The sequence below is a fragment of the Panthera tigris genome, chromosome C1 (assembly GCF_018350195.1).
Source record: "Panthera tigris isolate Pti1 chromosome C1, P.tigris_Pti1_mat1.1, whole genome shotgun sequence".
Lineage (NCBI taxonomy): Eukaryota > Metazoa > Chordata > Mammalia > Carnivora > Felidae > Panthera > Panthera tigris.
The window spans coordinates 96,651,856-96,678,567 of NC_056667.1; the positions used below are offsets into that span (position 1 = coordinate 96,651,856).

Sequence of the window (26,712 nt, forward strand, 5' to 3'; positions counted from 1 at the left end):
AAAACTCCCCATTTTCCAGAGAACATTTTATCCAGGTTCTTCTCTGATCTACTGAGGCATTTGAAACAGTTGCTTGATACTTCATGGCATTTTAAAGCTATGCATAACACAGAAGTCATTCTGGAACCTGGGTGCCTTCTTTTCTTTACCATAAAGGTTATTTCTGAGAACAAAGATCTGTTTTCAAACAACTGTGGTCATTAACTGTGGTGTGCCAGAAAACATAGGGCATGTTTAGTGTCGGCAGAATCCTTCCTAAAGAAAGTGGCTAAGTTCCCATGAGGAATCAAGACATTCGTTCAATGCATGAGGAAAGTCAACAAGGAAGTGGGGGAAGGAGCCCTCACAACCAGCGGAAGGTGCACAGACACCTCGGAGCCCCAGTGATTTCAGCGCAGGACCAGGAGTCTTCATCTCGGTCTGTGCCACATCAGCGAAGAGCTTCCAAGGGTCACAGCTCGCCGCGTAAAGGCTCGTGGCCCGATCTGCACCCTTCGGCGGGCCGCTGCAGAAGCAGCCATTCTTCCAGTCCGCTTCCTTCGTCTCCAGGGTTGTGGAGCTTGGTGGAGACACAAAACTTCAGGAACTCAAACCACCTCCCCCGAAAAGGCGACTATTTTACATTGTATTTTATATGAACCAACCTCTGGGCTCTCCACTCTTCTTTCTTTCCTACTATTTCCCCCTTCTTTTCTTGGCAGCAGATCCATAAAAAGTGAAAACCACAGAAAACATCACCTTGGGAGACAAAAACGACTAAGACAGGTCCGGCCGCTCGACAAATGTCTTGGCCTTGACCTACACAGGAGCGGTTAAGACTCGTGCTACCGCTGCCGCTGCTCCTGCGTAACACTGTGTTTGGACAGTTGAACAAGTGCAAAAAAGAACGTCGCGGAGTCCCCTCGGTGTCGCCCGGCCGCGCAGCTCATGGTGTGGGAGGTGGTTTCGGGGACGGGCACGAGCTCTCACTGTCAAAGCTGGCAGCCCGGCCCTGCCACTGCGGAGAGGGGAGAAGGCTGGTTATTGATCGCCAGGGGGGTTTGCATTTCAACTTTCAAAACTTCTCTGGCCCATGCACTGAATTCACCTTTCCCGGCTTTTCATAAGCTTTCTGGAATTTTGCTGTCAGCCATGCAAAAACAGAAGGAAAAGAGCTGTAGGGCTTCTAGTTTGGAATACCTGATTTTTAGAAAAGACCTACTGCAGAGATAACTAAAGCTTTCTCCACTGTGCAGTGTGTGCGTGTGTGTTTGTGCGTGTGTGTTAATGAGGTGCTATGACTGGGCCATTTCTGAGTGCTTCAAGCCATTTCCCACACTGAAAATCAGATTATGTTAGCAGCAAAAGAGGCAGTCTACAGAGTATGCCCTTATTGCCAAGAACCCACGATCATGAATTATTAGCAATTTGTCTGGGGGCTGTTAGCACAGCTACAAACCTGATATTGCTTTAGCTCTGTGCTCTCTTTCTTAGGCTTGATGCTTCCTATGGGCATTCGCACCCACCTTGTGAGGAGGTGGCAGTGTGAGGGGGGCAGCCAGTTCCCCTTTCCGGGGCATCCCCTTCCTTCTCCCATCTCACAGGTTGCCCCCTCTCAGCCCCACCCTGCCCCTGCTGTCAAAGTCGGTGATGTAATGAGGCGTAATGGAGTGAAGGAGAGGGCTGAGGATGAATGGACCCGTGCCTGAGCCATTCGACCCTTCCTTCAATTGAAAAGCCAGTCATGCTGGAGCAGTGCATTCTGGGCAAAGATCTGACCCCGGGCATATTGTTGACCTGTCTTGCGGCTGTGTAACTTCAAAGTGAGGCAGTGTCCACTGCTCATTCCATCTTTCTTGTGAGCTGGGAAGACCCAGCCCTCTCCCAGGTGCCCGTGGGACAGTGCTCCAGAGAGTCAGGGAGGGAGGGGGTCGAGATGGCCCTTCGGCACTGAAGTACAGCCCTTCCACTTCCCCCGAACTTTGGGGGTCTCCACCGTGGAATGATGGGCTGAGTAGAAGCTATGCTGTGCATTTATGCATGAAGCAGGGGCGGGCTGGGGAAGGATGCAGTTCTCCCCACAGCGCAGCCATTTCTAGATAGAGCTGAGCCGCCTGAGGAGCAGACCATTTGCCAGCCAGCATTTCCTACTGGAAACCCACCGTGCTGAGGAGAGACCCAGACCAGTGGAGAACCTCCATGCTCCCAATTCTACAGAAAGCCCCTGCCACCTTCCCTGGACTTGGTCACTTAGTGCTCCCTGTGCTGGTTAACCAGCAGATCTTCACGACTAGCCAAACACCGGACAATCCGGTACTGATGACCACTGCCACGTGTCCTAGATCTGAGTGAGCTTAGCATGCCGGACCTGGAGGCGGGCCCAGGGGGTCATCCAGCCCGGAATCTCGTCCTTGCGGATAACAGAATCAAGACACAGAGAAGTCAAGACACAGCTAGTCAAGGGCAGAGCCAGGATGTGAAACCAGGTCTCCTCATTCCCAGCTCGGCGTTCTTTCTGCTCCGTTCCGCCACCGCCTCAGCATCTGGCCACGCCAGGGGAAGGAGATGCGACTTGTGAGAAGAAACCTAACCTCTTTGGGTCCACACCGGGTACTTACTCCTAACTCCAGGTGGTAGTCTCTCTGCTTGCAGCATCCACGTGAATGAAATCACAACCGAGGGTTTCCCTGGTGAAATATTTTAAATACATGAATGCCTGGTTGTTGAGCCCGCTGTGACCTCTGACTCAAGTGTTTCCTAACCAGAAGGTGACACGAGATGATTACTAATGCTTGCATTCGACACACCTTTACTTTAGGAATTGTACTCTTTTCTGCCAGGACCTTTGATGTCGGTGCAAGGTACATTGTAATTGCCGGCTTCTCCCCTGGGGAAGCATGCCACCTAAACAATCTGATTGGTAGGCCAGTTCAGAGGAGAAAAACGAAATGGCTACAAGGAGTACCTTTTTTTCTCTATGTAATACCCCAAAGAGAAGTCACACGGAGCGTAACTGTTAATCCGGGACAAATGAAGAAGGCACGCTCGCTCCCCTGCCAGCCCCTGATTTTTTCTATGAAGATAAACAGAGGAGGGAGATGGGGTCCGTGGACGATGGGAAAGTGAATGGTTCTAGCAGGCTTATCATGGCGGCTCTGAAATAGCAAAGAACTGACCCTGGCACACAGGGCGGCTGTGTTCCAGTAAGCCCTCTTATTGTTCTGAAATGGGTCACGTTCCAACAGATTGAAAAATCTCCGGAAGCTGATCTAAACTTGGTGCTCCATGATAAAAACCGCCTTGGAGAAGGCTGCTGGTCAACCCGGGCTCTGTGTGTGGTGAAATCAATGATACGCAGCACCGGGCAGGAGTGCTCAGAGAGAAGAGGGCCACAGCCCCCGCCAGAGAAGGATGCTCGCTGTGGCTTAATCAATTTCTACTCAGGAAAACATCCCAGCAGGGAAAAATACCTTTTCAGTTAGTTTGTTCCCCTCAACCTTATTTTAAAACCCCAAACAAGCGAGCAAGTATGGTGCCCTCTTATTCTCATTAATAAATAAGGAACGATCACAGCACTTGAAACTCTTCTAAGAAAGGTACAATATAAATAGAGAGCGCTTTACAGAGACGATGCCATTTATCTGCCCGGGAGCTGGAGAATAAGATTTCTTTATGTACTATACAAATGGGAGAAACAGGTTCCAGGGGCAAGGTTCTTGCTCAGTGTCTAGCACAGAACCGAGGAGGCGAGCTGGGAGCTCTAAGGATGACTGACGGGGATAAACGTTCAAGTACGATGCATCACGTGAGCCCAAAGAGGGTTTACTTCATATCTACCCGGTAGGCTTTTAGATGCATTTTTGTTAAAGATTCTCAAACTGTGGGTGCTAAAAGTGTAGGTGAAATCCTAAGTTGCCAAGATCAATGTCATTTTCAGCTTCTTCATACAGAGAACTGATCAGCTGAGCGGAAAATGGTAGGATAATGAGTGGGGGAGGGGCAGTCTCGGGAGCTTGGTGTGTGAGGTCAAGAAAAAAGTAAGCCCAAAGGATAGGAATCAATGTATTCTCTTTTCGTTTTCCATATACTGTTACTTTCCTTTCCTTCACTGTCTCATCAAATATTCATTTTCAAGGTCTTGATTCCACTTTATCTTTCTTTCTTTTGTAGTCTGGACTAGTGAGTCAGGGTTTTCAAAGAAACGGGACTTGGAATCAATTATTTGGCTTAATTAGGTTGTATTCATCATGGAGTGATTCTGGAACCGAGTCCCGGCACCCCCGTGCCACTCTGCACCCACCCCCAACTCCAGCCGCCTCTGGCCGGTTGCTTCCGGTTTGCGTGGACAGACCAGCCCAGTTATAATGCCGGTTATCTTTCTGAGGTGGTGCGACGTGAGGGCTCACTGGCTCCACTAGTCATCATTTAAGGGTCCGAGTTTCCAGAAGAGCAGAGATGACAGGAGCCTACCGCCTCATTTACCAACCAGGAAACGGGAAACCAGAAGAGGCAGTGAGTTGCCTGAAGCCCTGCAGCCTATCAGGGACCTCTCAGCTTACGTGTCCCTCCCTCTAATGCATTCTGAACACTTCAGTGTATTTATTCTACTCTTAACGTATCTCCAATGGATTTAAAAATGGGGGAGGGGGCAAGGCACCCTCCCTTGGTTGATTCAACCCTGCATTCAAGTGAGGTACCAGGTGTGGTCTCTGGGCACCTACTGTTCTGTCTAGGAGCTGCCTCCTGAGTAGGCAGAGGCTGGTCGTGGGTACCACACCTACACCCTGCAGACAGAGCCTTCTGGATAAGAGGAGGCAGAAGATCTCCTGGGGGAAGGGAGCCGGGGAGGTGAGGGATGGGACTGGCCTCAGTCATTTAAGCTTCACAGAAGCTGTGGTAGAATCAAGGAAACCACAAGACAGAAACATGAGGCCTCAGATAACCAAGAACTTTGTGTCTATGACTTACTTCTCCACACTGGCCTTGAAGACATGCCTACCTGAGTAGGTAAATCAATTAGCTTGGCTCCTAGAACCTTCTATCCCCCACATGATTCCACATGTCCAAATACCCTCAGCTCCCAGTCTCTCTTAAGACACCTCACACTGCAGGGGCGCCTGGGTGGCTCAGTCGGTTAAGCATCCACTTTGGCTCAGGTCACGATCGCACGGTTTGTGAATTCGAGCCCTGAGTCAGGCTCTGTGCTGTCAGCTTGGAGCCTGGAGCCTGCTTCGGATTCTGTGTCTCCCTCTCTCTCTGCCCTTCTCCCACTGCACTGTCTCTCTCTCTGTCTCTCAAAATAAATAAAACATTTAAAAAAATTAAAAAAAAAAAAAGACACTTCACACTGCTCTGGGGTGGAAATAGGTGGAAACAGACCTGTCCACCCCAAAAAGAAAAGGGAGCTGGGAGGTCCTCTGGGCTTGGCTCCCACACCTTTCCTGTGTCACAGAGCCTAAAGAAAGGATTACAGTTGACCCTTGAACAACATCAGGATTAGGGGCACTGACCCTCCACACAGTCAAGAATCTGAGTATCGCTTTTTCCTCCCCCAAATCTTAACTACTCACGTTCTGTTGACTGGAAGCCTTACCAATAACATAAACAGTCAATTAACACATATTTTGTATGTTATAGGAATTCTATACTGTATTCTTACAATAAAGTAAGCTAGAGAGAAAAATGTTATTAGGAAAATCATCTGGGTGGAGCTCCGGGGTGGCTCAGTCGGTTGAGCATCCGACTTCGGCTCAGGTCATGATCCCGAAGTTCATGAGTTCGAGCCCCACGTCAGGCTCTGTGCTGACAGCTCAGAGCCTGGAGCCTGCTTCCGATTCTGTGTCTCCCTCTCTCTCGGCCCCTCCCCTGCTTGCTGTCTCTCCATCTCTCTTGAAGATAAATAAACGTTAAAAAAAAATTTTTTTTAAATAAAGTCATCAGGGAGAGAAAATGCATTTACAGTACTGTACTGTATTTGTATATATAAAAAAAAGTCCACACCTAAGTGGACCCACACAGTTCAAACCGTGTTGTTCAAAGGTCAACTGTACTGTTTTTAAGGTGACTGCTTTTCAGCTGAGGGGCCACATGGTGTAAGGGTTAAAGCTTTATTTTTTTCATTAGATTTTCCAACTTTATGCTCTAGACTTTCTAGGCTTGAAGGCTAGGATGAACAAGCAATCACCTGCTGTTTAGGATACAGAATGGGTATGAGATACTCAAAATAAGGTTTAAAGCTCACCTGGCGACCCCCACATCTCAACCCATTTGAGAAAAAGCAGGCCTGGGAGCCATCAGGGTGATACATAGCAGGATCTTACATTGGCAGAGTTTGGCGGAGGGGAAGCCAACTGTCAATGTCACTGGAAGGGACATTTTCTTTGCAGTTAAGAGAAATGATTGGCTCCAGATTATTATATAGCAAGGCCAAAGGGGCCAAGATTGGAGCCCAGGGCTCAGGACTCCTGGGCAGTGCTCCATCCATCATATCTCTGTTAGGATGCGGTCACACAGTGTGCCGCCTTGAAGCCACACTCCATCCAACAACGGGAGAACCAGCATTCGTGGTGGCAGGATCTGATCTCTGGCCATCTGCATCCAGGCAATGAAGACTGCCTTGGGACCACCTGGCTAGAGCCTCAGGGAACCTAGTGCTTCCATGGCCACGTTCTGATCTCAGCCTCTTGGGGCTTTCTCCCAAAGGACTGACTTGGCCCCGGGGGCTTCGTGAAAGCATTCTGGGCCTGGCACAGTGGAGCTGCTGGTAAGGCTTCCTCCAAGTTCTAATTTTCCGTTTAGAACTCAGTGTCGCTTTCAATATGCTCGACATCAGAGGCTTTTTGTCAGGCAGCTTCCCACTGTCCTCCTCCATTTCCTTCCTGCCTGTTCCGCACTGGGTGAGAAGCACGTAGCCCCCGCACACCCCGGGAAGGACCCACGAAGGCGAGGTCGTACAGCCGCCGACTGCCATTCTCCAGCCCACGCTGCCATGCGGCAAACTTGCCAAGGGCCAAGCGTGACCTCACCCACCTCTTTGAAGGATTTCTTTACCTCCACCAAGGAGTGCCAGTGTGCAATGGGCTTCCGTGGGTACGCCAGCATCTCGTTCCAGTGGTCCCTGCCCAGGCCTTCGGCATTGATCCCCACACGACACACTCCTATGATCTCATTGTGGCCCACTCTGAGGGAGAAAGAAAGGGCCTGGCGCTGGTGACCAGACACGCTGTCAGAAAGGGGGGTCCTGGGGGCTGGGATTCTGCCCAGAGATCTAACTCAGAATGCTGAGCTCTGAAAACAGATGCTTGGCAGGGCCTCGGGGTGCCGGCGGCAGTGAAACTTTGCCCACCCTCCTTGGGTGGACACTGACACAGAGAGATGAGAAAAAGGTGACAAACTGCTTTGGAATCACAGGAAATAGTGGGCAGATGGCCGGACTTTAGGGAATGGGAGAGTTTAAGTCTCGTCCCTTATTGGACTCTGCTAGGACATCACAGCCTTGCTTGAGATCTCAGCATTTGGAAATAAATCACCCCGCTCTGAGTACTCTTTCTCCATACCCCCAAAGGCTAGAATGTGATTGATTCACTCAGCAAGAACATTAATCACCACTCAACTATGTTCAGCGAGCACCTACTATGCCTGAGAACTTGTGCTAAAAATCCTGGATGAAGGGTTTACTGCATGTTTTTTTTTTTTCTTCCTTCAGCTGGAGTGACACCTGGAGAGAAGGTGTCACGGTGGCTGGGGTGGTTGGAAAATATTTTTGAGCCGGCCCTGATGGAAGACAGGATTTGGATAAGTGGAAGAGAAGAAATATATCCAAGAAAGGGGAAATTAAGTTGGATAAATATGTTGGGTCCAGATTCTGGAAGGCCTTGAGAAGCTAGGGGAAGAGCCTATATAACAGGAGCCATTGGTGGTTCTTGAGAAGGGTAGGTGCCAAAGAAAGTAGTCTTTTAGGAAGGCGTGCTTCTAGTGTGTTGGCAGGATTGAGCCAGGGCGTGATGGAGGCAGGGGGCAGCTGGGACGCTGCACAGCCATCCCTGAGTGGGAGTGGTAGCAGCACCAGAAATGGAGAGGAGGGAGGCATTTTAGAGGACAGATGACAGGACTTGGTGGCAGGGGGAGCAACAGGAGTAGTCAGGGGCAAATTCAGGGAAACTAACGGGTAGATTGGCCCTTGATGGAAATGGGCCCTGCTGGGAAGCAAAACTTGAGCTTCTGCTCAGGGGAATCCACACTCTTCCTCAAACTTCTGCACCCTTCTTGGGTGGAGCCATATTTGAGGCCAATGGGATCCCGAGCCCTGAACCACAGGGTCCAAGGTCAGGACACCCTGTGCTGCACTGGTGTGGGTGTGAGGGGCAGGGAATCGTGGCCCTCTGGGACCAGCACCTACCGATCGTAATCCATAACCGAGATGAGCAGGTTGACTTGATCCATGTTCTCTGGGGGGATGTCAAAGATGATGGCTTCATTGTAGACAGGGTTGAGAGTGTTCTTCTTTATGGTCGTTTTCTTCTTCTTCAGTCTCCTCCCATCACAAAGCAGGGACACTTTGACATATGGATCTGTGCCAGTGGAGGGGTGATGGGAAGGGAAAGGGGCATGTTAGGGAGCATGTTAACCAGATGTCCTCGAACATCATTTGCAGCAGAGAGACGGAAGCCACAGACCTACTGTTGCTCATCAGATGGTATCAGTGGGTTGTTAAGATAATTAAACCACCTTGTATTTATGTAGCACACCTGTCTCTGAGGACACTTCGTGCTTAATAAACACAGAGTCTTTAGCGACCTCAGGATTATTGGGAGAGTGCCTAATGGACTTTCACTAATGGTGAAGCTGGCCTCAAATCAGACAGGACACCTGCCCATGGGTATGCAGATCACGGCCCTAAATCTCAGCTCCGTGATGGCCGGCTTGCTCCAAAGGGTGGTGAAGCTGAACGAGGCACTCGGTTCTTTTCCCTGACTTGGAGTCCTTTTCTCTGGGGGTTTGTCAGCATTATTAGCCAAAGGATAAGGGAGTAAAAATAGATGTCGATGACACCCAAGGAGTAGCAGCGTGTCAGAGTAAATGAACAGCGACAATCACAACGCTGGTCCTGTCCTCCCCACCTGACAACAGGATTATGGGTCTCATTGTCCCAACAAGCTCATTTCCAGCTGGCATCAAGAAAGGCCCTGCTGTCTGCTTCCCCGGAAGACCTTTCCTGCCCACTTCTGGGCAGAGGAGGAGGATGGGGCTGTGGCGGGGGCCGTGAGTAAGGCGGCTTCCTGAGATTCAGGGCAACCAGTTGACATTTCATTTCTCAGGGGGATCTTGGATTCTCTCCATCCCCAGAGGAGATGTCTTTTTACTGAACCTCCATGTGTCTCCCATCCCTGTCTCTTCTTTTGTTTTCTGAATAGGTATTTTGTGGTCATCCTTCTACCCTGAAATTTTCAACTCATCCAAGTGAAGCGACACCTATTGTATCTCATAGCACAGGTGTCTTAGACACCATCATAATTGTTATTTATGCCGCACAGCTCAAGAAATGGGAGGGCAACTCACAGGTAATAACAGCTTTTGAGACGCTGATGTGCCGAGACACCTTCTTGCCCAGAAGCCAGGGTTCATGTGAATCTGTCAGCAGCTGTGGGCCAACCAGCCACTGCCTGGCGCCTTGATGCACAGGCATGCAGTTCTATCTCATGGGCACCTGAGCACCCACCAGGCCCTCACGCTCCCCGGGCATCGCTCAGGGGGCAGCTGGGGCACCTCACCATGCAGAAGCTTGAGAGAGCCGACTAACCAATGTGACAGCGGCAGCTATGCCTTAACCTTGGGGGCACTTAGGTTTATGGGGGCTCTGGGGGGACCATGATTAAACAGTAGGTGTTTAATCAACCCGCCGTCTCCAGTGACCCGTTTGGAAGGGCCCTCTCTTGGGGATGTTTTCAGTAAAAAGGAAGGCAGAGTTCCTAGAACCTCTGTGAGACAGCTTTCTGGTTTCTATAGGCTCTGTTGTCTAGGGATGTGCCCAGGACAGTGTTCAGGTCCAGGCAGTCAGGTAGGAAAGCTTGCCCCAAGACCTGTTGTTAACGTGGCAACTTCTAGACTCCATAAGGTATATGCTGCCCTGGAAAGTGTCTTCAGGCTTGAGGCTGTTCAAGTGCTGGCTTGTTGCCCGCCACGCCCATTTCCATGTACCTCCTAGACAACAGATTCCCATGTCACCAGGCTTGGAAAAATATGGCAGAGCCACCTGTCCCAATGGCCACTAGGCAAATGCTTATTACCAACTGGGAGATTCTCAGCTTCTTTCCCCAACTCTGTTTACCCCTCTGAGGTATGTCCATTTACAAATTTCAGTGGGTGTATTTCCCTTGAAGAAATCATCAATCTTATGACCGTCCAAGAGGCTAAGCAGAGAGATGACTGTTCCTTTGGATTCTCTGGGGCAAAAATTTGTGGCTTCTAGTGGAGTGCTGGCTCCACAAGACCTTGGAAGTTGTTTCCTCTCTAGCAGCCTCTGATGTTCTGTGCAGCTGAGGGAGAGAGCACGAAGGCTGGCAGTGTATTTCAGCCTCATTGTCGTGAGGGCCATCATAGTCCAGCATTTACCAGACACTGTGCTGAGATTTATGTACATCATGTGTTTTAAACTTCCCCCCACCCCCATAAAATATTTATCATCTTCACCCCCTTTTATAGGTAGGGGAATTGAGGCGAGAGAGATTAAGGAACTTGCCTCAGGTTTGAACCTAGGTCTGTCTGTCTGCAAAGTTTACATTTTAAACCACTAGACTCCAATCAGTACAGACCGGATGTGGTGGAGATGGGTGGGTTTTGTGGCATCCGGACCCTTATTATTATTGTGTTATTTTCATTGTCATCATTGCAGTGTATGGGCTTAGAGAATTGGTTCATGACTGGTTAAATCAAGGAGAATAGGAAGACCCATGGGTTCAGGGGTCGATGGCATAGAAATCAAGAACAGGCAAAAAGCTCTATTCGCCCCCTGGTTTAGTCCAGTATCAAAGCAGTCTGAGCTGACGGCAACCTCAAACTCATCCTCAAAAACAGGAGATCTAGTCTGAGAGGCCCCTGCCACATATGCCCCCACGGTATCACCCGCTGACAAGGCTCCTCATGCTACATATTCATTCAGTCACTCATTCAAAACATATTTATGCAATGCCTATTGTGTTGCCATGCACCGTTCCAGACATTGGCTTACATCTGTGAACCAAATAGACAGAAATCTCTGACAAAAGGAGGACCCCTGAATGTTCCGCGTCAAGTTGAGATTTAATGCCAGATTCTGAACCCAGGTGGAAAAGAGGGTCAGTTGCGAGAGGGGGATTAGGATTTGGTGTGAGAAAAAAATCTCTCCCCCACAACCTTCTGATGTGGAACGGCCGTTATGATTACCTCAGTGGCTTCAGCATAAGCTCTCTCTCTAGCACATCAATTTAATTACACCAGAGAAGATAGTGTGGGGACTTAGGCAGCAAAATCCTATTTCCCTCAGCAGGCTGGAGAGTCCTCGGTGAATTCCTGTCCCTGGCACGCACTTATTTTGATATTAAAATGAAATCTACATCGGCTGTATTTTTGGAGGAAGCTGGCTTGCTGGGACCTAAGAGCTTTTCACATGTCGGGAGAGGCTCTTTAAGCTTCTCACCACAACTCCCCCCCACCGCCCCCCGCCCTGCAAAGTGCAGTGGTAGTTTCAGTGGAAGGAGAGGCATTAGGGTGGGTGCCATCTTGGGGAGCTTTTGGTCTGGAAGACATGAGTGCCGCCCAGAGACAGTGGAGGCTGGGAGCAGAGGCTCCGAAGGATTCAGAGCGGCAAGAAGTACACATTACTTCAGTGTTTTCCAACCGTCTTTCCTCAAAGCCTCATTTTTTGGGGTCTAATACCTCATCTTCTTCCACCTACACCAGGTTGCACCTGGGCACAGATGTTCGCGGCTGGACTGTCCCCTCTTTATGGCCCCTGTGACAATACTAAGTTTTTCCAGGAAACAAATAATTAATGGATAAAAGCAAAAATCTCCCGTATACTCCCAACCCAGGTTCAGAGGCACCTCTGGAGTGGTTTTCCACTGGAAACCAGATTCATCACAAGCGCCTCTTGGGTGATGGGTCTTGGAAAACAAGCCTTTTCCTCCATATGTAACTCTGAGCGCAGCTCAGACTGTTCTGTAAGTCTGCTCTTTGGGACACTTCACCCCATTTCGCTTCTCGGGCTAATTTGAGCAGATGGGGGAAGGAGGCTCCTGGGACCCACGCTACTCCTCTGCTTTATCAAAACTCAAATACCGTCTCTGGCAACAACGTTGTCATGGGAAAGGACCTGTCTCTACAGCTGCCCCAAGCAAGCATTTCCTCGGTTTCTGGAAGAGGACTCATGCTTCCTGCGCTTCTTAGCAGCTCTCCTGGCACTGAGGCTGGGGCCAGGAGCCCTGCAGGAAAAACTCAAATACAAATGCACTTTGCTTTTCAGTGGCCTCGCTCCTTTGACTAGGTCTTCGGGGCCGCCACAGGGCTGTGCGGACCTCCAAACATTTACACACTCAAACTTGACATAACCCTTCAAAGTCCTGGGGCCTCCTATAACTAGAAAAATTTTCCTTATTTATTTTTTTTCTCCTACTGTGTTTATTCCTTATTCTCCGCCTCCTCTGAGGAAAAGAGCGATGGGAGTAGCTAATATCTACTGAGTGCTTATTGCGTGTCTGGCACAACTGTAAGGACTTAACATGAATCAACACGTTTATCCTGAAAGCAAACTGTGTAAGTTCTTTTTTCAGATTAGAAAATCAAAGCATTACACAGCAAAGGAGTGGCAGAACTGGAATTCAAGTCCAGAGTTGGGGCTTCTCTTCTAAGAACACTGACGGTTCTGGGCACCCGCGTGGCTCAGTAGGTTGAGCGTCTGACTTTAGCTCAGGTCACGATCTCAGGGTTCATGTCGGGCTCTGTGCTGACAGCTCAGAGCCTGGAGCCTGCTTCGGATTCTGTGTCTCCCTCTCTGTCTGCCCCTTCCCACTCGTGCTCTCTGTCTCTGTCTCTCTCTCAAAAAGAAACATTTAAGAAAAAGAACACTGATAGTTCTCCCTTCTCTCTAAACACCTTTCCAAGTCCTAATGTCTGGGTGGCTGGAAGGCCACATGGCAGACGACTTGGGTAGGAGAGGTACCTGAATAGCCTGTAATGTCCATCGCCTTGAGGTTCCGACATTTGATCACTGTGAGGGTGAGCCTGCCTGCAGTGGGCAGGTAGCACAGCGAGAACATGATCTCTCCCAGGTCCACGCTTTCCTGCAAAGAAGCAGACGAGAGGGCAGATGAGGGGTGCACAGGCCCCTGGGGAAGTTGCTGCAGGCCACTCTGGGGCCCAGGAGAATGTTCTTCGAGGCAGACTGCCATGTCTGTCGGACCCAAGGGTCTGGCCTCCATGCTGGGAGTAGCTGGGACTAAACGATCACGATATCGCCTCTTCAGTAGAATTTGCCGCCTTCATTGTCCCTTCTGAATTCTGCTCGGATTCTGGAAGGACCTCAGGGTCCTGCTTTGTCCTGACTGGCCCTGCATGTGCCCCTCAGCTGCAGCCTCGGGACTAGCAGCCCCTCTGTGGCCCGGCCCTGTTCCCTTCCAGCTCGCCCTTCTGAGTCACTGGTCCCCTTGACTCCACACCCCAGCCCCTTGCCTGGCTCGTGGTCGTGACCGTGTCCTGCACAAGACCCACCTCGGCCATCCGGTGCTCTCTCCCAGCATGTCTGCTTCCAGCCCTCAGCTGAGCTGTTCCTCACCAGTCCCTCCGCTTCCTCGCCTCTCTGGAGACCCACTCAGCTCTCTCGCCTCCAGGCCTCAGTGTGGAAACACAAGGGATCGCGACCTCACTCTGGCCATTCTGGCCTTCTGGGAATTCTGGAATTCGAGCCCAGAGCTGGCCATGCTGCAGACCGAGGGGTGTACACTCCCCGTCCCAGGTTTGTGCCAGGTCTTGGATCCACCTTGTCCTTTTTCCTTAAATGTGGTCATCCTTCAAAAACGACCCCAGCAGAGTACACGCTCTCCTGTCTCTCCTATGGGTCCTAATCCTAGGAAGTTTCTGAGCAACAGGGAAGAGGAAAACTTCAAACAGGGTAAAGACGTTTGCCTGTCAGTTACACAGTTCTTTTCTGGACTGCTTCCTCTTCTTGCCCCCCACTTGATGAAGGAGAATGCTGTTGCTCTGAAACCTGCCCTGAGGCCCGGGGGCTGGCCTGGTGCCCCCCCCCCTGCCCCAGGTGGAGGAGGAAGGCAGGGTTTGGGGGGGTGGCTCTGATCTCAGATGGGGCCATCCACTCCTTCAGTCATTCGTTCAGTCAACAAATGTTCGCTGAGCACCTGCTGTGTGCGGGGTGTTGTTCTGGGAAAGAACAAAATGCACAAAAACCCCTGCCCTCACGGAGCTTACATTTTTACTTGGGTAAAGGACAAGAAACAAAGGTAAATAAGTCAGTAAAAAGTACCAAGGAGAAGGGCGCCCGGGTGGCTCAGGGGGTTGAGCATCCAACTCTTGATTTCGGCTCAGGTCATGATCTCACAGTTCGTGGGTGTGAGCCCTTTGTCCAGCTCTGCGCTGACAGCTTGGGATTCTCTGTCTCCCACTCTCTCCGCTCCCCCTGCCCTCCCCCCTGCCCCCCAGTCATGCATGTGTTCTCTCTCTTAAAATAAATAAATAAAAACTTAAAAAAAAAAGTATCAAGGAGGAAAAAGTAAGGCAGGTAAAGGAGATAGCTAATGTTCATGGGGGAAGCCATAGCTCTTGACGTTTTAGACAGGCTGGCCAGGGAGGGCCTCCTTGAGGAGGGCACTTGTGAGAAGGAGAGCAGTCAAGGATGACAGCAAGGCTTTTGTCCCTTCTGACAAAGAACTCTCCTAGAGACACCTGATACCTGGGCCCAACTGGAGAATAATGTAAGACACTCCCGACCCCTTCCCGAGCTTGTGGGCCCCATGCCCTCTTCTAGATGGAACCTTGCCCTAGCCCAAGATTTGTCTTGGTAATTTTATTTGCCCCACAATTAAATCCCAGAGTAGCAGAAGGAGGGGGTCTGGCTGGGGCAGAGCTGGACACCCTGGAGAGGCGGGACCCCCTCCAGCACACAGAACCCTGTGGCACCAAGGACCCAGCAACCCCAGACCAACACCCACCAGCTCCTGTGTTTGCAGGAACTGTGCAAGGCAGGGAGTGCTGTCACCATCCCCTCCACTTCGCAGACGGAGAGCTCAGGGTTCAAACTCCCATCTCAGAGCTCTGCCCAGGCTTACACAGCTGGTGGGAGACACAGCGGGACTCCTGACTCTTAGGAGAGTGCTCCTTACACTCGCTCCATCCTGGAGCACCTTCCAGCTCACTGAGGAAGCACCTCAGGGTGACCCTGGCTCCTCTAGACCTTACACCACAGCTTCCTGCAGCTGTCCATTTGTTTGTCAGTTCACGTTGACCAAGAACCTGCCGGAGGCACTGTGCTTTGTGGAGAGTAGAAAGTCCCCCCCCTCAACATGCACACGGTCTAGTAGGGTGTCACCAGTTAAAATAAGGTGCCAGGATCCCCACCTCCCTCAGGGGCGTCTCTTGTCTCCCTAGCCCTCTAGTCCAGGGAGGGAGGGAGACACAGGAAACGGCCCTGTGACATGGTGTTGAGGGAGCGTGATGGTCCCCTCCTGCAGCAGGTCCCCAGTGCACCTGGCTGAAAGTCCTATCTCTGACCAAGGCGCTGAGGTACGAGGGGGCCCCCAGTTCTCTTCATGTCCCATATAACCCTCCTCAGTTCATTCTTGCCCAAAGCTAGAGAAGCCTTTCCGACTCAGCAACAGCAATGAGAACTAACATTCCTGCGTGGCTACCATGCGCCAAGTCCTTCAAAGCCAAATGATCTCAGGAAGCCTTGCCACAGCCCTACGAGGTGCGTGCTCTTATTATCCCCACTGCAAACAGGAGAAAAGGACTGTTTGGTGAAGTTAAGTAGCTTGCCCGAGGTCACATGCCTAGTGAGTGCTCTGGTGCCAGATTTACACAGATGTGCTGCTGCTCAAACACCCCCAGTGGCTCCCCTTGTTCCATTTCTGGAATCAAAGCCCATCTTCTTAGCTTGCATTAAGGACCCTCAACAACGGGGTCTTGTCTTACTTCCTCACCTGATTATTTCTCCCTATTCTTCTAGGCCACTCCCCCTGCTCTACAAGACTGGTGGGCCTCTTCTTGTCTCTGTGTGGACAAACCTATGCATCTTGCAGGGGTCCTCGTCCAAGGTCCAGCCCACAGAGAGCATCTCTCCCCTCTGCCCCCCCAACACACCCCTGCAGCACCTTCTGCCCCTGAGCCCCTCAGACGCATTACCAAGTCCCCCTCTGCTGCCACCGTGCCCTCCCACTAGCATCTAGTGACTGGAGGCCCTTTGGGGCCAGGCTTTGCTTTACACCTACTCGAGCTTCAGAGGTGGCCAAGCATGAGAGGAGCTGCATGAATGCATGTAGAAACAGATGGTTGTATCTCAGCCAGGAGAGCCCCAGACAGAGTGGTCCTCAGTGCCAATGTTACAATAAAGGCAGGGCCTGAGAAAGAATCCTGTGGCCCCTCTGAAGGGAGCGGCTCCCCTACGATGTAAAGTGGCACTTTTGAGGGCTGTGTTGTTTGGGAGAGTCCAAGTGGATTTGTTTATGGCCTGGGGTGTGGGGCATCTCTCATGGTAAATGGAATCACTTGGGGCTCTATGCACTGGTCCCAAGGATGGTTCCTTCCTGGGGATCACCAACCTAGCAGGGTGCCCCTCTTCGGCAGGGGTGCCCTTTCTTGACAGGACTGTGGCAGCTGGGGAGCGTGCGGGGGGCTGAGTCTGCGGCATGCTGTGGGGGCCCCTAACCCCAACCCTGGTCCCTGCTCCCAACTGTGAACTTCCTTCTCCATCACTGGTAAAGGGAACGGGCTAAGATTCCCCCCCCCCCCCCCATGACTTGCAGGAAGAGAGAAAAGAGAAGCCAAGAAGCTAGTTCCAGGACCTTCTGCTGTGGGTGACTGAGCCTCATTGGGCCTGACCGCACATTGGCTGCTCTTGGCTCAACGGATCAAGGGAGATACTGTTCCCCTGCACACACACACACACACACACACACACACACACACACACTGCAGAGGACTGGCTTATCTGAGATATGAAAATAAATAGGTTACTTTTGAGTAAATAGAGGGATGGGGGCCAAGCAAACAGAGTCAGCACCTCCTGGCAGCCACCTCCCTCTCTGGAAAGCTGGGGCCCCAGCTTGGACCCTCGGGCCACCTTGCCAGATCCTGGCTCTGCCCCACCCCCTTTCTCTGGAGGCTTCAGCCCCATATCCTATGCTCCCCGCCAGCCTTTTATCCTCATTAGTGATGCTTGAGACTTTGGCTTTAATAAAACCAGGGTGACCAGGGGCTATGGAACAGCTCACACTTTATTGTTTTCATCTTCACTTGCTGTCAGGGGAGGCTGCCTTAGGGCCCCTGATTGGTAATGCGCTCCCCAGTGATGGAGAGGTCACTGCTGTCCAGAAATTGGCAGAGACCGACTTGGCTCTCTCGACTACTAACCTATGGGCCGATAGGGCAGATCCGGACCCAGTAGCAGCTGGCTTTAAGTCCTGGCTGGTGTTTGGAGGGAGCAGACCTGCTGTCAGCATAGGGAGAGCCAGGGTGTGGGCTCCTGGAGAAGTCTGTCCTTAGGTGCAAACTGTCTGGGCAGTAAGATTCTCAAAGTCCCGTCCACTGCACACCATTGCTCTTGTCTGCAACAGCTCACTGAAGATTCCCTTCCCTTTGATGCACTCACATAGCCCCAGGCATAGAAGAGAATTCCTATCTGTGGGCTGCCCTGGGGAAAAGCACAAGTCAGGAGACTCCGGCTTTAATTCTTCAGCCACTAACAAGCCACAAGAGCTTGGGCACCTCATTTCACATCTCTAGGCTTCAATCTGTAAGATGAGATGATTGTTCTAAATGTTCTAGCCTTCAGATCTGTCCCTGCCAGCCAGAAAAGACCAAGGATTCACACTGAAAGACCTAACATCAGTATCGCCAGTTGGGAGGGTCCAAAGGTGCCTGACTGTGTCCACTGCCAGCCTCAAGGAATCCAGCAACTTCGTTTTGAGATCCAAATGCTCTCATTCCTTCAGTCCCTGCTGCCCCCATGTGTTTTTGTTCTTTTCCAGGGCTACCCTCCTTCTCTTCCTCCCAAAGAGGCAATGAGTGGTGTCAATGCCTCCACGTCTGTCTTGGGAATCCAGGCTGGGCAGAGTAAGAACCATGCTCCCCCATCTCTTAGAGAACACTTCTAGTCTCTTAATCATTAAGTGCCTTGTCTGAATCTCTCATCATCAGCAGAGAAGCATCCGCTACCCTTTCAGGAAAGCCACAGGAGACCTAAAAGGATCTCTGAAGCATGGGGCAGGAAGTGCTGTTAAGCTACCCTTGGGCAGGGGGGCCTGGAAGAGAGACAGGGTGGAAGCCAATCTGGCTCTGATGGGTAGAGAATAACATCTAGTGAGCAATCCCTCCTCGAAGGTCTGAGGCTTGGAATTGGTGGGGGAATCAGGGACGGAGGAGGGGGAGAGCTGAGTCAGGTGTGGAGGCGGGCACTTGGGGCTGGGCCATCTCCTCTGGGATCTGCCCCCAAAGTACCACAGACCTCCTCTTCCATAGCCCATGTCACTGCCATAACTTTCCTGTTGCTTGTGGGGATTATGTGACGAATCCTGTGTTCTCTTTAGATTGTGGGCTCTTTGGAGGCAGAAATGGTCTAGTCTTCCTCATCATCATACCTGCCATGTCTTACCCAGTGCCTGATACACAGTATGTGCTCAATAAATACTGGCTGATGAGCACAAGGTTGAGAATATGGATTTGGAGTCAGGCAGCTCTGGGTCCAAACTCTGGCTCTGATGTTTATGAGCAGTGCGGTTTATTTAAGTCTTTCATTAAATTGAAAGTCTTCCAAAGTCTCAATTTCCTGATCTGTACAATGGGGCTAAATAACAGTACCTTCCTCTTAGGGTTGTTGTTAATATTAAATGAACTAATTTGTGTAAAGTGCTTAGCATGGTGCCTGGCACAGAGTAGGCTCTCAGAAAATATTAGCTGCTATTATAATTATTACTTCTATAATTACAAATATGATAAAGACCTCACTGTCTTGCGGTAGGGACAGGGGAGAGAAATGTTGCTTTGATCAGTGTTTTAAGAGAGGTGTGGGCAAGATGTGGGGGAGCGGAGGAAGGAATAAACTGCCCAGGGTTATAGGTAGGCTTCCCAGAGGGGGTGATATTCCACAGGGTCTGGCAAGTGAGCAAAAGGAGTTTGCTGCAGAGAAAAACAAGCGAGGACATTCCAGGCAGAGGGAGGCGGTGCGAGAGTGTCTGTGTGTTAGAGGGTGAGATGCAGGGTGGGGGTTGGAATAGCCCAGGGCAGGCTGGGAACAGGGCAGGGCCCTGCCCATCCGCCTCACGGCCCCCACTTAGGAGTCCGCCCTGGCTCCTGCCCCACTTAGTCTGCAGTGTCACCTTCCATCCAGACACCCACACCGGAGACCAATTTCATGGGTGTCATTCGTTGGTTACCCACCTACTAAACATTCACAGATACGCGATATGAACATACAGGGTCCCAGCCCTCCAGGAGTCTGTATTCTAGGAGAGGGAGACACAAAGAAACTAAGCAAGAGAGGCTCCGAGGGCGGTGAATGAAACTGTGACATGATGGGGGCTGGGGGGCACTTTAGACAGAGTGGCTGGAAAGGCCATCAGACCTGAAAGAGGGAGGGGGTGGCCAGCCACGAGGAAGAGGAGACCGCAAGGCATGCCGTGGGTCTGGACACACTGGTTCGGGGCAGCTGAGCTGGAGAGCAGCGGTGACCAGGACAGGGCAGGGGAAGAGTTGGGGGGGAGCCAAGGGAGGCAGGGAGAGATCTCAGAGGCCTTGAAAGATGTTTGCATTTTATTCCCTGAGAAAAGCAGAGACCTCAGGAGGCTTTGGAGAAAGGAGCACAGGGGAAGAGAGCAAGCCAGAGAGCAAGCTTCCACGCCCTCCTGCAGGATCCGTATCCAGTTGTACACGCTGTTCTGCCTTCCAAGTGTCCCCAGACTCTGGGGCCTCTCTGCACAACCTTCGCTCTGACCCATGCCACCTCTTGCCTGGACCTCCAAGCTTTCTGACCCCCACCTCTGCTTGCCTATCCTCTGATAGCCTCCTTGCTGTAAATGGGGGGCCATTCGCCTGCTCTGAATCCTCCAATGGCTCCCCATTTCAATCCATTCTGGAACTGGAAAACCTCTTCTTTATCCAGAAGCACAAATATATACAACAGATAAACAGTGGCTTGGAGCCTGGGCACACAGGGCTCCTACCTTCGACCCCTCAGCCTACCTCCTTGAGCTTCTGGGAATCAGCCTGAAAATCTCACAGAATCGAGTAGCATTCAAGTTTCTTCATGATTTGGCCCTTGCCTTTTTTTTTGTGCCAGCCATTCTGGTTCAGGTGCCGTAATATGGGCCATTCTGTCCCAAGCGCTTAAACATATTAAGCCATATAATCCTCATGTAAGCCTACAAGATAGGCACCATTATTGTCCCCATTATCTACACAGGGAGACTGAAGCACAGAAAGGCTATGCAACTGGCCCAAGGACACACAGCCAGTAAATGGCAGACTGAGGTCTGAACCCAGGCAGCCGGGCTCTAGAGTCCACAGTTTTAGCCACCCCACCATCCTGCCTCCCCATGACTCCCTACTGCCCCAAACCCTCCAGATGCTTTTGCACCTCCATGCTTTGGCCGGGTTCTTTCCACTGCCTGAAACAATCTGTCCCTACCTCTGATGGTCCTGGATGACACTTGTCTTTCCTGGCCAGCTGTTCTGTTCCCTCCTCTTGCATTGCTTCCCCCTCACTCCCCTGGTCTGGCTTGGGGGTCCCCATCGCCCCTGGGTCTAAAGGCCTGGGATCAAGTGTTACAAATGCCTTGAAGCAGAGGCAAGGCGTTTCTGAGACATAGTCAGCAGGTTCTAGTGACCGGCTGCAGGGGAGGAGAGCGGAGACTGACACCGTGCCGCCCAGCACCCCAGGGCTGACTCCACTCTCTGCTGGAAGCCAAGGGGGTGGGGCGCTTCTTCCTGGTGCTGCCAGGATTCCCGCTGTGAGCGCTGGGCCTGGCCCTCCTCAGGCCTGGGCTCCAGGGCTTTGGGGAGAATGCTGGGGGTGGCCAAGGTGGAAGGGCAGATGTGAGGGCTGGGATGCACCAGCTCCCTGTGGGGCAGGGTCCATTTGTTCTGGGTTCCATCCCTGCCTTCTTTTTCTCTCAAGTGCTTTCTGCTCCAAGGCCTTTGCAGCGATATGAATAAATGATCTGGCAGGATAGAGGTGCCTTAAATGAACTCCACAGACTCCAGCTACAGCCTGTGGCATAGACCCTGAGAGCCAGGGATGGCCCCCGGGAGGAGGGAGACTCTCCAGCTTGCGTGGGGCACGTGGGAGGAAGTAGGTGAGATCCGTGGGCTGGGCTGGGTCTTTGGGACCTTTGAGAGATTAAAGTACATCAGCAGGAGGCAAATGTTACTGTATCTGCGTATCTTCAGGGAAACAGATGGTTTTATTTAGCAAACTTTTTCTCAGCCTCTCCTTCGTGAACCTGCCCTTGAAAAGAGGTTTAGTGTTTCACATGCACCATTACTTTTGGGCAAATATCCGTGAGTCAGAATCACACTGGGAGGTACAGATCTCTTCCTAATGACTTTTTAAAAGGTGGGCGGAGAGGGAGAGGGGCTGCGAGGGGGCGGAAGGAGCTTGAGGAGAGCAGAATTTGGGGAAGTTCTAGAAGAGAGGGAGGCAATGCCTGGTCAAGCTGTAAAGTCTGCTCCATGGGTGCTTGTCTATGGGAGGCCAGGGCCCCCGCTCTGGTCCTTCCACTGGCACTTCATTAATGAGACGAGGAATAAATGGCACATTAATGAAGTTAACGATGAGAATCTGTCTTCATTTCTTGCCTCCAGTTGTCCTGCTGTGTGGCTGTCAAACAGCTGTCAGTTTCCCCCGGGAAGGGTGGGCATCTCAGCAGTGAGTGATCTGATCTCTGCCCCGGGCAGGGCAGTGGCAACAGGGGCTCTCAGCAGGAAGGGAGATGCCCTGGTCCCAGGGGGTTAGTCTCCTGGAGCAGCTGAGGGGCATGTCTGTAAATAGGTCCTCCGGGGGATGCCAAACCGGCAGGGCTTTGGTAGCAGCCAAGGTCACATACTTGAAGAGCCAGTGACAGGGGCTTTATCTTCATTGACCGGAGGGTTGAGGGCTTCACCCACCTCCTGCTCCAACACGCAGGAATCTGTTGGTCTTACCAGGGTGTGGCTGTTCTGTTTGCAGCCTTCCCTGCGGTTGGCCATCCCGCTCTGGACCACCCACTTCCTTCCATTCTCCCATTCCTCTGGCTTCTCCCTCCCAGTAGCAGCAGGATCCTCCCATCCCTGCCTCTAAACAGTGCACTTCTAAACACACACACTCTCTCTCTCTGATCAACCATAATGTTAATGCCCATTTCTATTCTCAGGACTCCCAAATGTATGGCCCCTCATGGACCTCTCTTCTAGACTCCAGACTCATACATCCCACCTGACATCTCCATGTGGATGTCTCACAGAAATCTAAAATCTCTCAGATGCTCAAAGGTGGACTTTGATCTGCCATTTACATCCTCTTCTGTTTCTGCCTAACTTGGCAAATGGCGCCTCCATCCACCCAGCTGCTCAAACCAGAAACGAGGCAATATTGTTGATGCTTGCCTTCCTCTCTCCTGTACCAAGTAGCTCACCACCGAGCCCTGCCAATGCCACCTCCAAATTCAGTCTCAAGCCTGCCCCTTCTCTCCGTCTCCAAGGGCAAAACCAGCTCTCATCTGCCTAATCACAGCGACCTCCTAACAGACCTCTCTGCTTCCCTGTGTTCACCTGCCCCACTTTCCACATGGCGGCGAGTGCTCTTTCAAAATTATAAGGTGAAGCACGTCACTCCTTTGTTTAAAACCCTCCAATGGCTCCCCCTTGCACTAGGAAAAAGAATCCAGAACACTTGCCAAGACCCATAGGGCCCTACCTGATTAGAGTTCAAGCCTTCCTCCTCACCATCCCAGAAGAGCTGAAATATTCCAGGATCTCCCTGCTCCCAGGACTGTGTATTCTGCTCTCTCCATTTGACCATTCTTTCCCCCAATTCTTCACATGGCATCCCTCAGGCCTCTTCCTCCAAAGCCACACCGGCTCTGGACTGTGTGTTCCCGAAGGACAGGGAGGGGATCTGTTTTACCAAGAGTGGGACCGGAGTGAGGCAAACCAGGTGCCCAGGGTAGAAAAGTGAAGGAGGTTCATGCATGCCTCCAAGAATGCGGGCCTCCTTAAATTTTGCCCTCTAGGTACCTCGTTTCCCGTACCCTAGTCTTGGCTCTATATTTTACTCACTGCTATATTCCCAGGACTGAGCACAGCGCCTGGTATGTAACACACACTCACCAAATATTTGTTGAATGAATGAACAACCTAGCTGTGTGGGATGCACCTGGTTAGGAAGGTGGTGAAAAAGGGCTGGTGTGAGGAGTGGACCCTTTTTTAACTTCAGCCTCTGGTCTGTCCAGGAGTATCCCTGTGGGTGACGAGATGGCTCCAGGGTTGAGCCTCAGCGTGTGGTCTGAGGAACCACAGGAATCTCCTGTATTGGACCTCCCTTGGGGGAAGTGGAGGCTTGATTCTTGAGCTGTGCCCAAGACCTACTGAGAGAACCTCCAAAGTTGGGGCATGGATGTGTGAGTGGCCGAGAAGCTTCCCAGGTGATTATTACGTATCCTCAGTTTGCAACATAAGGCAATTGAGGGGATTCTGAAGCTGCCCTGGATCAAACCCTAGTAGAATCGCGGTAGCGTGGAATATAGCCAGCGTCATTCAATATCAATGCCGCCAAACTAAAGTTAGGATGACGAAAGGGCTCTCTTTTGTTGGGTGCAAACAAGGGTTCTGATGGAGCAAAGCCATGCCAGATCCTCCTGGGGTGGCGTGCTCGCTCTCCCTCTTTACCTTTTCTTGACGCACCTTAGGTACACTGGATAGCTAAATTTTAACAAGAAGATGCTTCCCCCCAAACTTAGAGAGTTTAGGAAACCTGGGTAGGGTTTTAAAAATGTCTGACACTATTCTGTAAATACTCCAATTGTAGTAGTTTTCCAAGTGTGTTTCCCTGGCCAACAGCATCAACACCATTAGGAACTTGCCAGAGATGGAAAATTATCGGGCCCCACCCTCACCAGGGTGAGAACCATTGCCTTTTCCATTTACAAGAACCAGTTGAGAATGCACACTCTGGCCAGGATTTTGAAGTTGCTTCGACTTCCTTTAACCTACTTATTTTGGTGATCAAAACCAAAGTCAAGAGAGAAGGAGACTAACAGATATGGAGCCCCTGGATACTTAACATACATCTACTTCATCTCATTCATACCACATTCCTCGGAGAAGCCCATAATCATTGCCATCTTGAGGTTCAGAGAGGTTAAGTAACTTGCCTAAGCTCTCGGAGTGATTGACCAAGTCTGGATTTTAGACTTCTGTCTGTCGACTCTAACGACCTTGCTCTTCTCCACCATGTCACTGAGCCTCCTCTGGAACTGTGCGTGCACCACTAACTCCCTTCCACCCTACCTTCTGCCCCGGGCTGTTAAGGACCAGGTGGGCTAAGGACCTATCTGGGCCTTGAACGTGAAATTTCCAGTTGTTCTGGTACCTCCCTCTGCTGCTTCCTCTAGAAAGGAGACAAGTGGGTGGTGTCAGCCAACATTACAGATTGTGAGGGGCTCCATCTCATGAGCACTTAAACCAGCCAGTGCTGCCCCCCTGCCCTCAGCCTGCCATTCCTCACAAAATGTACCTGTACGTCAACGTCTCATGAGGTACTCAGTTGCCCCTGCGGACACTGTCTCGTGTCCAGGAGAAGGTTAGGAGAGGAGGGAGCTGGGCCAGTGTAGGCAGAACCCCTGGGCCGGAAGTTCTGGTCTCCATGCAAGGACCCTACACTCTCTCTGCACAGATTTTCCCACCTGAGCTTCTCCAGGGTGCAGACACCAAGACTGGTGGAAGGGGTGGGGGTGGGGGGAAACCTTTATATGATGAAGTTTGTCTCCTGCAGAATGGGAGGTATTTTCTTCACTTTCATTTTCTGGCTTCCTTAGGTTTTGGGGCAGGGGTTGGGTGTGGTTTGCAGTCCCTGTGGGCTTCTTGGGAGAGTTGCAGGTGTCCTATGTGGGGATTCATCCCCTTGATGAGGAATCTTTGCAGATGTAAGGAAGACAACCCCAATCACATGTCTCTAGGCAGCAAGAGAAACCACAAGTGATTGGTCAACTCATCCAGTCCTAGCTTCTAAACAGGACTACACTAAACTGAACAATGGAGCCCTCTTTTGAAAATATCACTCATACTTTTCCCAGTGGTCCACCATCCTGGAACTCAGGAAATTCTCCTGATGTCCAATCCATGTATGCCCTTCCTTCCCAGTTCCCACCTACTATTTCACCATGATGCAGACATTACACCTTCAAAGTCTGGAAGATTATCTCAATTTTCACTGAATTCTCTTCTCCAAAGCCAAGAAATTCAGTTTCCTCAGTCTTCTAAAGCTTCCAGGCATTTTAATGCTCCTCATGGAGACCCACAATAATCAACAAAGAACTCTCAACTGGGGGTCTGGTGGGAAGCTGGGGTCTTGGCTCTTCATCCAATGAGAGGGGAGGGAATCACTAGTCTGTTTCAAGAGAATTCGTATAAACAGCCCTGGTGGGGGTGGAGGAGTGGGGGAATACATGGGGTTTGGGGTAGAACCTTGGGTTCAAGTCCCCGCTCTTCTGTTTTCCAGCTGCATGACTGTGAAAGTCATCGAACTTCTCTGACCTTGTCTGACCATGAGCATCAGCCATCCTCAGGGTGAGTTCCTACAGGGCAGCTGCTCTGAGTCCCTGAGTTGGAGGCGTATGAGGAGACCACACAGTAGAACTACCAGCTGCTAGTAGAAACACCACGACGCACATGAGGTAAGCATGCAGTCTGTAAACCTCACTTCCCAGCCCTGCAGCCTCTGGGCAGGCTGACCAAAACCCACCTGGTGGCCGGAAGGGCCAGGTGTGCCCCCTGAATGTCTGGGTCAGCAAGAGGAGAAGGAGGGCCGCCACGTCCCAGGGTGGAGGGCGACAACGAGGGCTTCTTTTAGCCTGGCTTTTAGAGACCAGCTCCTGGCTCCAGGGCCCACAGAAAGCTGTGCTGGTTTGTAGGTGGCCTTTATCCTGTATCCCAGCCTGGTCTTCCCCACCCATAAGCACCTTCAACAAGCAGGGTTGGGGAAGACATCTCGTAGGTCTTCTCAGGCTGCAGGTTCCAGCTTGGGTATCCCCAGCACTAGGATGAACTTAGAGCCAGGAAGCTTGGGTTCAAATCCCAACCCTGATGCTAACCAGCAGAATGATCGAGGGTGAGTCACTGTGGCTCCCTGAGCTTCGGTTTCCTCAGCTGTAAAATGAAAGCATTGTACCGGGTGACTTTGCCTTCTCATCATAAAACAGGATTAACTGTGCGGCTGAATACCTGTGTGCACTTTACCCGCTGCAGGCCGACTCTTCAAGCATTTCCGCACACTTTCAAACC

At 51.3% G+C, this 26,712-nt stretch overlaps 1 protein-coding gene across 4 annotated transcripts in view; it reads right to left on the minus strand.

Annotated features, from left to right (window-relative positions):
• Window positions 1-247: 247 nt before the first annotated feature.
• The window catches only part of SYT6 (synaptotagmin 6), a 59,623-nt gene continuing 33,158 nt past the window's right edge, over window positions 248-26,712 (minus strand). The window contains exons 4-7 of one of the 4 annotated variants that reach the window (XM_015534941.2): window positions 13,175-13,295; window positions 8,378-8,549; window positions 7,009-7,159; window positions 248-997 (exon numbers count right to left, since the gene is read on the minus strand). In XM_015534941.2, the coding sequence (XP_015390427.2) occupies window positions 926-997; window positions 7,009-7,159; window positions 8,378-8,549; window positions 13,175-13,295 (516 nt within the window). In that variant the 3' untranslated portion in view covers window positions 248-925. Of the gene's footprint in view, window positions 998-2,648; window positions 2,667-7,008; window positions 7,160-8,377; window positions 8,550-13,174; window positions 13,296-26,712 lie in introns of those variants that run through there. The other 3 variants (XM_015534942.2, XM_042993772.1, XM_015534943.2) reach the window with 3 other exon arrangements.